Source organism: Galendromus occidentalis, unplaced genomic scaffold (genome assembly GCF_000255335.2).
Source record: "Galendromus occidentalis unplaced genomic scaffold, Mocc_1.1 scf7180000075522, whole genome shotgun sequence".
Classification (NCBI taxonomy): domain Eukaryota; kingdom Metazoa; phylum Arthropoda; class Arachnida; order Mesostigmata; family Phytoseiidae; genus Galendromus; species Galendromus occidentalis.
This window is the reverse complement of record NW_003803512.1, coordinates 6,426-18,151: the sequence shown is the minus strand read 5'-3', so window position 1 is coordinate 18,151 and position 11,726 is coordinate 6,426. Positions and strand designations below refer to the sequence as shown.

At 49.4% G+C, this 11,726-nt stretch overlaps 2 protein-coding genes across 2 annotated transcripts; one reads left to right on the top strand and one right to left on the bottom strand.

The window, feature by feature from the left end:
- Window positions 1-34: 34 nt before the first annotated feature.
- On the bottom strand, window positions 35-1,488 carry LOC114828104 (uncharacterized; the record flags this gene model as incomplete). Its single annotated transcript, XM_029110915.1, has 1 exon — window positions 35-1,488. A coding segment is annotated over exon 1 (1,454 nt), but the record flags the coding sequence as incomplete, so codon positions are not given.
- A 3,882-nt stretch (window positions 1,489-5,370) lies between these two features.
- LOC100900088 (tigger transposable element-derived protein 4-like) lies at window positions 5,371-10,535 on the top strand. The gene is made up of 2 exons (XM_003737380.3): window positions 5,371-5,440; window positions 9,010-10,535. The coding sequence occupies exons 1-2, from the start codon at window positions 5,371-5,373 to the stop codon at window positions 10,533-10,535; spliced, it is 1,596 nt and encodes a 531-aa protein (XP_003737428.3).
- The last annotated feature ends 1,191 nt before the right edge of the window (window positions 10,536-11,726 follow it).

Here is an 11,726-nt window from a genome sequence, read left to right as displayed (position 1 = left end):
AACTTTGGAATGAATGTTAGTTGCTGTGAAATACACGCGCTGTCCATTCTCCAGATGCACTGCCAAATGAACCACGGTTGGATATCTCTCATGAATGGGAAAAGAAAAGATGCGCCATATGGCTTCATTGCTGCTTATGTATCGTCCAATTTGGTATTGTTTAATCTCGTCAATCGGAGCTAAAGGATCTTTCATACCAAAAGCTGCCATATCGCTTCCTTTGTTGATATACTTGCAAATATATTTTATCGATTTCACGGAGTTGCAATATTCGACATTGATATGAGCTTTGAATATTTTTGAGAGTATAGGGGAATACGGTACGATCCATCTGTTGTCGACTTCGATATCGCTGCTACGCACCTTCAATGTGAAAGTTTTCCCGCCGTCTTCCGCTGAGCGTCGACGACACAAGGGATAGCCATCATTTCCAGTCATAGTCTCTGCGAGTAGTTCCCTCGGATACCGTTTGGTGCAGAACCCATCCTTCATGCGAGGAGACTTGGTGTTGAAAACACCGCAAGGACCATGAACCATATTTTTGATGACTACTTCGAATAATTCAGGGTCTGTGTGTTTATCGGGAATCTCAGCTGAAATAACTTGATCAATTTTATCAGGTGTTATTTCGCTGATCAACCATATCAATATATGCGCGTGTGGCAATCCTCTTTTCTGCCATTCGATTGAATACATCCAACAGCGAGTTTCCCCGAAAACCCGCATCTTTACAATCAAATCCATGAAAGCTCTCAGTTTCTGTTTGAAGACTCGCGCGATCGAATCGTGCCGATCTGAGGCTGATTGCCCAGATGAGAGATGAACTTTGATTTCCTCCCAAGCTGGATTGCATGTAATCGTGATGAATAAATCGGGGCGACCGTAATTGCGAACATACGTCATTGCGTCCTGCGAATACTCATGCATATGGCGAGGACTCCCCATGAAAGTTGCCGGCAGTATCACCATCTTCGTAAGATGATTGGGATCAATATGGCCATCAGAGGCAATCGCATCTCGTAAATGAACATATTCCTCTGACCGTAGCTTGGTTTGATTCAATCGAATGAACAGGAGTCTTTCGGTTTCGATTTTCGCATACATATCAACAATATACTGATGAAATAATTGTCGGCAAAGCAGGATATGATTCTCTGCGTTATCGCGTATCATTATCCGGTATGAGTGGTAATTCATGGCACTGACCTTCTTACTGGTCTCTTCATCCGTTCCTGGATTTCTCATTCTCAGATTGAAATGATAACCATCTTCGCCTTGCCAGAATAAAAGCGGATGCTGCAAAGCATGGGTTTCCGAAACTCTCTTAAGACAGCCGTCTCTGCGACGAAGGACTATGTCTCGTGAGTTGAATTCTTCACCAACAATGACGATAGCCACTTCATCCGATGTTGGCGCATTGAATCGCCCTGCGTGTTCTCCTGGCGTCTTATCAGCTTTGATAACAACCACATAGTCATCTGTCGGCATGAGCTCAAGAGAAGATCTGAACACTCGTACTAATTCGTTGTGCCGATGCAGCGTGTCCTGTAAATCTGCAACAATCTCACGGATTGTTCCACTGTTGACACGACGCCTCTGATCGATTTGCTCGTTTGTCTAAGCCAGCGGTTCTCAACCTGGGTTCCGCGGAACCCTGGGGTCCCGCGAGCCCCTGCTCGGCTGCTCAGACTTTTATTAATTTTATCGGATTGGAATGATTTTTTCTGTAGCTCTAATGCATGCAGGATACTTCATGCGATCGTGGTCGAAGGTTTTGAGGTGATTAAGGGGAAAATTTGGAAAGATAGAGTACCGAAACCAATAATAAGGTTTCCGCGGAACCCCACAGGGGTTCCGCGGGGCAAAAAAGGTTGAGAACCCCTGGTCTAAGCTATCGAGGCCTCCTTTTAGCTAAGACATCGGATATCCCGACTGAGCTGGACTCATCACAAACCTTAAGAGCACCTACGGCACCGACAGCTAATGTCTTCGCAAAGGAGCGAGATCAGAGATTATTCCGAAGTCCGATTCCGATCGAATTCATGGAATGTCATCAAAAATAACGATGTTAAACGAAAGAGCGCGAAAAGAAAGAAAGAAACGAAAATGACGAAACTCCCCCAAGAGGCAATTTGAAACACGAAGTGACTGAATGACGGAAAAGGGGTCCGTTCTTCTCGGATCTGATAGGCTTAAAACCTTCCCAGGTACTACGTGCCTCGTCACGACAAATTTCAAGACTGAGTTACCTTTAGTTTCCAAGAATAGGCGACCATGACAGACAAGTGGACATTCAATTTTATATATATAGATACCTCACAGCCAAGGCACCTTCTCCCAAGGCAGAATCGCAAAGGCCGGAAATCGCAGAATCCAGGGTCGCAGAAGCCGGAATTCCTATGAGCCAGGATTCTTAGAACCCAAAAATCTCAGAAGCCAGAAATTTCAGGAGCCAGAGTCGCGGGAGCAAGAATTCCCATGAGCCAGAGATTTCAAAAGCCGGGAGGCTGCAGGATTGGTTGAACGGTGCTTGGAATTTCGCCGCAACGATGCGAAGCTCGGCTCGACTCGCGGGCGGGATTATCATTCTGACATCTTCAGGGTGTCCATGACGGCAAGGTAGCGGGCGTGCGCGAAACAAAGCTGGTGATAGAATTGCTCCGGAGCATCAGATTTTTGCAGATCTCTTCCCAACCTTCGCATCACTGTAGCGGCGTCCGTGGTGAGACCGCTGTCATCTGCGATGTCTGAATCAAGGTCGGCAAGAGTTTTCAGGCGAATCTCCTGGTGGTTCGCCGCGGTTGCGCGATCCGAAAACCTCGGGAGGAGTTCCGCGGATTATCGCCACGCCAAAATCCGGAATTTCGCAAGAGTTGCGTTACACCTGGATGAAGTAAACTTCGTTGGACTTGGAATCTCTCAAGTTTTGAGGGATTCTCCAGCTGATCGCTCGCAACCTCACAGCCAAGGCACCGTCTCACAAGCCCGAATCGCAGAAGCCGGAAATCGCAGAAGCCAGAGTCGCAGAAGCCGGAATTCCTATGAGCCAGGATTCTTAGAATCCCAAAATCTCAGAAGCCATTCAGGAGCCAGAGTCGCAGAAGCCAGAATTCCCATGAGCCAGAGATTCCAGAAGCCGGAAGGCTGCAAGATTGGTTGATGGTTGGCTGGAATTTGGCCGCAACGATGCGAAGCCCGGCCCGACTCGCGGGCGGGATTCTTATGTAATAGTCTTTGATCAATCTTCAAGCTGAGAGGAAGAAAGAACACAACGATTCGGTTCAACGGATGCTTCGCATTCCTTCCCTGTTCACAGAGGGGATCTCAGATCATTGGAGTCATATTTTTTCATTTCCAGATCTTAAAACTAGAAGCGACGTTGAAAACGTATTCCATCAGGGTCTTTGCTCCGGTTTCTTGCTCATTCGTCAGTCGTATCTGGCGGTCGTTCAAGATTCTGTATTTGGTGGACAGCTCCGGAGACGGCTGCCCGGCGCGGAGCAGAAGCCGGTCTGCCCTGCTTTCATCTTCTTCGTACTTCAATGTGTTGATCAGCTCGAACAAAACATGCTCCTCCCGAATTGACCTATTCAAGGCGTGCCATGCTTCCACATGGTTGGTCTTCAGTCCTCACTCCCGTCGAGCTCATTCGGGATGCCACAAACTTTGGAAGACTCTCGGATGAGTTCTGTAGGGATAGACGACCAAGCTTCGACGATCCATTGCAAGTAAACGTCCATTGGCGGGACTCGGAGATTCCCTCGTGCTTTATGAGTTTTCGTTCCATGCAGGAGCCAGTCTTCATTTAACACGTCCAACCTTTGCTTGAGTGGCTCATTCCATGACACATCCGGCGCTTGCACGTATTTCGTGCAGCCGCCCGGAACGACAGCATTGTCCAGGCGGAATTTCTTGAGCTCGGGTTTGATTTCCCTCGATAAGTGAACTCGGAAGGCGTCCCATACCAAAAGTCGATCAGAGAATGAGAATATACAGATAACACCTTCGAGGAACTCCAGTGTGAGCCCGTCGTTCAAACAGTTTAATACACACCAGCTCAGAATCAGCTCGTTTTCGAATCTCTTTTCGACATCCGGTACCAGGCGTTTCCGTTGAAGACAAACAAAGGGCAAACATTTCGTTCTGTGAGCTCTCGCACATAGCATGACTGTAATTCGTGGTTCCTAGTGGCCGGTTGATTGTAAATAAACTTATTCCGCGCCTCTGTGTGTGACACAAGTTCTTCCGACAGGATCTATCCGTACGGCCGTTTCATCCGCAGCAAATATCCCAGACAGCGGGTATCCCTTCTGGAGTCGCATGCGGCGTATGAACATGACGAAGTCGGCCAGTGCCGATGTCACTTCGATTGGAGGTTCTTGGCACTACGTTGTAACCCTTCTCAAGGAAAGTTTCCTGCGTTGCATAAACCTCTCGAGCCAACAGCGGCTCGCCTGAAACTCATTCGCTTTCAACTTGCCTTGCCCAACCAGTTTCGTAGCACGTCTCCTCGCTTCGAGCCATATCAGTCTACTTGAGATTCCTTGCCGGGAGGCTCAGCTATCTTCGATTCAACACGAGGCAGCGTCATTTAAAGGGGAACACTCTATTAGAGAGGGGCTACTATCGGAAGGGGGCTGCTATCGGAGGATCTACGGTACGTCCCCGAGGAGCGACGTTCTTTTGGAACGATGGCACGATGTGTTCTAGGTTTTGGCGCCCGTTCCTGAGGAACGGCACGGAGAGACTATGAATGAATCATGAAGTTGTCTCGTGATACGGAGCTGATAACGAACGGATGAGCCCGCGAGACGGATGATGGACATTCAAGGACATGATTGACAGCCAGGACATAGCTGGGACTTCCGAGCATTTCTCGCTCTCGTAACTGAACGGAACAAGGTCCAGGATGGAAGCCTTGAACTCCGGTCTCGTCATTCTCGATTCGACGCATACCCGCATATGTATTTTTTTGGATTGGTGAATTATCGTGTGCTTGATTTCCATCGAGACTCAATCACCCGGGTCGATGACCGACGAGCGACGAGTCGGCGCCAGACGATTCAGCGCGGAGGAGATGGATCCACCCAGTAGCGAATGCTTCCGGGATTCGTCCTCGAGAGAAATGCCTAATAGGCACATTAGACTTCGGCTGTCTGATTGAGCGCGGAAAATATACAAACTAATCATATGGCTTCGCGAAGTTTCCGGAGCCAGTTTGAGCATGCGCTACGTATCTCGAATCACAGGTTGATAACATCGTTGTTGATGCGAGACGTTATTGATGTTGGGTGGTCCCAGCTAACGTCCCACTGTGGTATTTCAAGGAAGCATAGGGCTTAGCAAGTCTGAACGCTCGCGTTTCGCGCCATGCCCAGGGTGAAGCCAAATGCGGAAGACCTTGTCAACGAATTCGGTAGCGAAATTTTCGTCCACGAAGGTAGCTCTACAACATATTGTAGGATTTGTTCTAGATCATTTGAAAATGCTCGGAGGTTCACTCTGAATCAGCATCTGAGAACAGACAAACATGCCAAATGTCTACAGCTCAGTCAAGCCTGTTAGAATCGCGCGCTATCAAGCCTTTCTGGGAGCCAGTCCGGAGGACTTGCCAGACGGGGGATCATCGCGACCGCTTTATGTGAAGAATTCGTGAAAGCAGGCATCCCTTCGAGAAGCTTCAAGAGAAACACTTGAAAGATTTCATCGAAAGCTGGTGTGGACAACTAGCCTCGACGCCAACAAGCCTTCGAGTCAATTACGTGCAGCCGTTGTACGAGAAAACTCTCGATCGAATTTGAGACGCCATCCAAGTCAACCCGATATGGGTCTCGATCGATGAGACCACCGAACTACTGTTCTCCAGCTAATTGATTCTCATAATTACTGGATATCTTCGTATAATGGTACTTCGGCCAAGATTGATACTATTTATATCGACTCTCGGGCAGCATTCGACGTTGTTATCCATAGGTTGCTCATCTCGAAGCTTCCCTCTTTTGGCCTCTCCGGTCGACTCTGTGATTGGTTTGTGAGTTTCTCCCATGACTGCTCTGCCATTGTTAGAATTGATTCCTCCTTCTCCCGACCGTACCACTGTTCGTCAGGTGTAGCTCAGGGCAGTGTCATTGGACCTCTCCCATACCTGCTGTTCACAAACGACCTTCCATACGAAATTGTGTATGGTGTCCAGTACCGCACCTTCGCTGAGGACACCAAGATCTTCGCTGACATCTCTAAGCCGGAAGCGCGTGATGCGCTCCAATCATCCCTGTCCAACATCGGACGCTGGGCTCTTCGTTGGAAGCTCTCGATCTCTTCCTCGAAATCTTCTGCCATCCATATACTCCACGATGAGCCTTTCACGTACATGTTCCTCGATGAGGCTATCCCAAGGAACTGCCAGGTCAGGGACCTCGGAGTTGTATTCTGTTCTGACCTCAAACCCGAGAGACATGTCCATATGGCTATCGCAAGAGCGGGCAGAACAGCTAATTGTGTGCTCAGAGCCTTCGATTGTAAAATTCCGGAGGTCTACCTCCGCGCCTTTGAGGCACTGGTTCTGCCTTCTCTCCTCTATGGTTCTGAATTCTGGCGACCCTGGCTCTAGGGCTCCGTGGCAGCTCTTGATCTGAGCTTGATCTGTGCTCCCTCCCCCCAATTGGCGACATCCTCGATGATAGGGACCTGAGGCTCGCTCATTCAATTCTACGTCTTCAATTTCTGAGAGGCTTCTTCATTACCTGCCCCACCAACACTCGCTCTAGACGGTTATCCGTCACCCCCAGAGCCCGCAATAATACTGTATTCAATAGCTTCCGCTGGAGACTTTCCAAGCGCTTCAATGATCTCAGCCTGCCATGGCCCCTCTGTATCCCACCGGATGATCAAATAAATGCCGTGTATTACCAAAATAATAACCCGCTGGGGCACCTAGATTGAGGCTGCAAACCACTGCGCAGAAAACTTCGAAGCCTTGCGGTCATTCATACGCAGCAAACTAGATGCCTCTCAAGCCAATTCAATCAGAGAAGCCAAAAAAAATTTCGGCATGCCGCTCGCGGACGCTGTGAAAATAATTGAAGACTACGAAAACGGAATCCAGAACATCAGAAGAAGGACCCCTAGTCGCTGTCCGTGAGAAGTTTACCCAGGTCTTCGAGCGCAACCCTGGTTTTACTAAGATGTGCGTGATCGCGCGAATCCTGCGGTGGACCCATTGAGGGTCTCGACGTGAAGGATATCTCCGCATTCAAATTTGCCCCAGTCGTCTCCTGTGAGGTAGAACGCTCATTTCCGAGGTACAAAGCATTCCTACGAGACAACCGAAGAAGTTTCAAGTTCAAAAATACGAAGAAGTACATTGTTTCCATGTGCAATGAATCGGTGATAAAAGTGTTTCTTTCCGGACTGAGTTGGATATTTTCATGCATATTATTGCGCATAATATGCTTATCTTCGTGCATGCAATTTCGGGCCCTAATGATCACGAATGATCAAGTTACATTCGCTCTCCAGCTCTGACCGTGAAGGCAGGGTGGGCGAAAAGGTCTCACCGTTCGCCGGCGAACGAGACGGGAGAACCCCCCTCCGGTCAGACAGGTTGGAGAGTGGTTTCTCCGGACGCGACAGGAAACGTCGGCGTAACAGAAGCGACAGGTACGCGATCGATAGCGAAGCTCTCTTCTTCCGAGAGAGTCCGACCGAGAGCGTCCGCGGAGACTCGAGAAGTAGCCGGTCCGAGAACCCCCAGTCTTTTCTCCTGTCGCTAGTAATTTTTAAGTTTCTCTGACTTGAGAAGGGATCCGTAACAGTTGTCGTGTGCCAATATAGATGTCAGTGGTTGAGAAAGTATTTTATACGGAAACGCGCTTCCTTTTATATGGGAAGCAAAACACTTCGTCATAACGCGCGAATACACTACATTTCTCCCTCCCTAGCGTCATGTCCCAGCAAACGGCGGAAAACCGCCAGCGCCCCGTAGTCCGTGGGCTTTTTGGCTCAAGGAGGGGGCTGGACCCTTTGTGTTACCTGAAGGGTCGGCGGGCCGAGAGAAGGGTTGGAAACTTCGGGTGACGGGCGACGAAGAACGATGACTTCGGTTGGAGCAGCAGGAACGATGACTTCGGTTGGAGCAGCAGGAACGATGACTTCGGTTGGGGCAGCGGCCAGGGATGGCAACAAATCTTCGGCTTCCTGTCCGGTAGCGCCGGGTGAATCGATGGTTACTTTTCCATATTTGATTGAGGTGCATGCCGTGTGAGGTATTGCCCGTCAACGATTACCCGCGCGAGAGCTTTCCCGACCGGGCAGTGGAATTCGGCCGGAACCCTCCGCTTCTTGTCCAAAACAACGCTACAACAACCACTCGTTCCCCCTCCGAAAAGGAACGGGCCTTGACTCCACCATGCCTGTCGAAGTCCTGCTTGTACTTTGAATCCTCCACAGAATAGACGCCTCGCGACCTGAATACAGCGAACGGCGACCGTGTTTTTGGTAATACAGTGAAACCTGAGGTAAAGACCACCTGTATAATAAGACCACCTGAATTATCAGACCACTTCGACCGGGCACCGATCGTTCCGGCCATAGAACCCTATGTATTCCCGACGTGCATTAAGACCAACCTGAGTTACGAGACCAAAGACCACCCCTTTCGGGAACCAAACTCGCACATCACCTGTGCTATCAGACCAATTTTCTCTCAACCATCCCTCCCGGTCAATGAATGCTGATTGTTGGAGTTGAAGCTGATGCGTTCGGGTATAAGAAGAAGAGATCCACGTATAAGCACTAGCTCCCGACACTCCCGGCGCCGGCATCGACGTTGCGCCAAGACGTACGCGGGCACATTCGACATTTGCATGCACGCGTCGCTCGACTGGCCCGGATTCGAATGGCGCTGTCGCATGGTATCAGGTGTATTCGCTCAACATCGAATGAGAATGCTCTAGTGGACCTTCTGACGCATTTGTGACGTTGAATACTGGAATTTCACGGTGTTGGAAGATGGGGAAGGCCCGCTGCGAGCTCCCGTACAGCGCAAAATTGAAGTGATGAACGAGCTGCGACGAGGCTTCAGCAAGAGGGAAGTCGCCTCGAGATTTTCGGTAAGCAAAACTCAAATTCATGGCATTGCCAGGAACCAGGATACTCTGCTCGAAGAATGGGCGAGTTTTTCCTCCGGGAAGAGCAGGAGACGACGTCAGATGCCAAAGCACAAAGACTTAGATGAGCACGTCATGGATTGGTTCAGAAGAGTAACCGAGAAACGTATCCCGGTTAGTGGGATGATGCTCAAGGAAAAGGCAAAACTCTTCGCGCTCGAAGCTGGCCTCGAAACATTCTCCGCAAGCAATGGTTGGCTTGAAAGCTTCCGGAGAAGACACAACATTGTCTTCAAGACTCTCTGTGGTGAGGGAGGAGGCGTTGATGGAGGCGTTGTCAGTGATTGGACTCGGAGGCTGCCCGAGCTAATTAAAGAATACGGAGCCAAGGACATATTCAACATGGACGAGACCGGGTTGTTTTTTAGGGCACTTCCTAACAAATCACTGATCGAACGAGGTAAAGAGTTTCAAGGCGGCAAGATGGCGAAGGAGAGACTTTCTATCGCCTTATGTTGTAGTGCCACCGGGGAGAAGTTTCAACCCCTGGCCATATGGAAAGCTCTGAACCCTCGATGTTTTAAAGGACACGATGTGAAAAGGCTCGGTGTTTTCCGGGAGGCGAACGCTAAGGCTTGGATGACAACCAGCATTTTCGAGAGCTGGCTCTCGAAGTTTGATGCGCATATGGAACGGCAAAACAGAAGAGTTCTGCTCATGCTCGACAACGCACCGTGCCATGGACGTCGCTCTCTGAGTCACGTTAAGCTCCTCTTTCTTCCGCCCAATGTAACGAGTGAATTGCAACCACTAGACCAAGGCATCATTCAGGCGTTCAAACTGCAGCATCGGGGTCTGATGCTCGAATGGATCTTGTCAAAAATGGACAATTGTCAGACTGCTACTGAGCTTTCGAAGAAAATTAACGTCCTCGAGGCTATTCAGTGGGTTAGTCGAGCATGGAAGAGCGTTAAAGAAGAGACGATTGTGGGATGCTTCCGACGTTGCGGAATCAAAGATGATGCGGTTGATGACGAAGAGAATGTTCCGATAGATGACGACCCGTACAACGGCGACGAATTGCCTCGATTGTGCCTCGCGGTCGGCTTGGATGATCCTCATTTCGCGGAAGACTTGGACTGTTTCTCTGTCGCAGCAGATCCATGCCCCGAGGTCGAAGAATTGGAAACTTCGTTCCGTGAAGAAGAAGAGACCGTTGATGAGACGGTGAGAGATCCACCGACTGCAGACGCAGCTTTGCTTGCCGTGGAAACTCTGAAGTTGCTAGCTTTGTCGTCGGACGTATTTTCGGAGAGAACACAGAATGCCCTCTTCGATTGCGAAAAGCAAATACAGGACTACATCATCTCAGAGAAGCGAAAAAAGTTAGCGCCAGAGTTCCTTAGATGCTCACTTGTCGACGTCTGAGCGTCCGATTCAGGACTAAAAAATTCCCCGAGATCGTGGGAAATACAATAAATTGACTTTCGCATCCGAGAGTCTCGTCATGATTGTCTCTAACTCTGTCTGTTGGGTTCCCCTGCTTCGTATCTTCGCAGAGGAACGGGAAAAATGAGGTCTCAAAATGCGTAGCCTGTGTTGAGAGACCACCTGAGTTATCAGACCACTTTTCAGATTCCCCGCGGGTGGTCTTATTAGACAGGTTTCACTGTACACAGTTTATTTCACATATACTGGAGCAGAGTAGTAGAGCTAGGTTCGCCTCGTGTCGTTGAAGCGCTTGGGAAGACGCCACCGAAAGCTGTTGGCGACAAGATTATTACGGGCGCGAGTAACGACGAACAGCCGCCGAGAGCGCGTATCAGTCGAGCGCGTAACGGAGAAATTTCGTAGGCAATGGGAGCGCTGGATGGACGACGCGAGCTTGAGGTCCTTCTTATCTAGGATTTCAGAGATGGGTAGTAGCGAATCATAGTCGGGTTCGGTAGGACACTTGAAGGCGACTATATGATGAATTTACGTTGGAATCTCTCGAAGATAGCAAGGGACTTCTTAAGCCAGAGACGCCACGCCTCGGACCCGTAAAGGAGGGAGGGGAGGATGAGAGCATGGTAGGCTTTGAAGTATACAGCAGGGATTCTACAATTGAATGCTCTGAGTACAAAGTTTGCCGTTCTGCCGGCTCTTGCTACGGCCGTGAGGATATGCTTCTCAGGCTTGAGGTCGGACGTGAATGTGACACCGAGATCTTTAACATCCAGAACTTCGGGAATGGTTTCGCTGAGAAGAGTGTAACAATGTTGGTTATCATGGAGTAGGTGAAGGGTCGCAGATTCAGATGAGGAGATGAGGAGTTTCCAGCGTCAGGCCCAACGACCGATGTTGGAGAGAGTTTCGAAATCTTTCAAGTGTTTATTTCACCGAGGGTCGGTATGTACAGGGTGGGGCAGTATATTCTCCCCATTTCGTTTTGCTCATGGAATCCGAGCCATGAGGGCTAGCGAATTTCTGTTTGCGGCAAAATATTTAAGAGGACTCGCCCTCTCAGGAAAGAATCCATTTGGTCCGATATCTCCAAGCTGGAGAACAAGAATCAGCGGGAAAGCGAGGGAAACGGGTTTTCCCACAGAAATCAATACCGAGCTTCATGAGAATGAC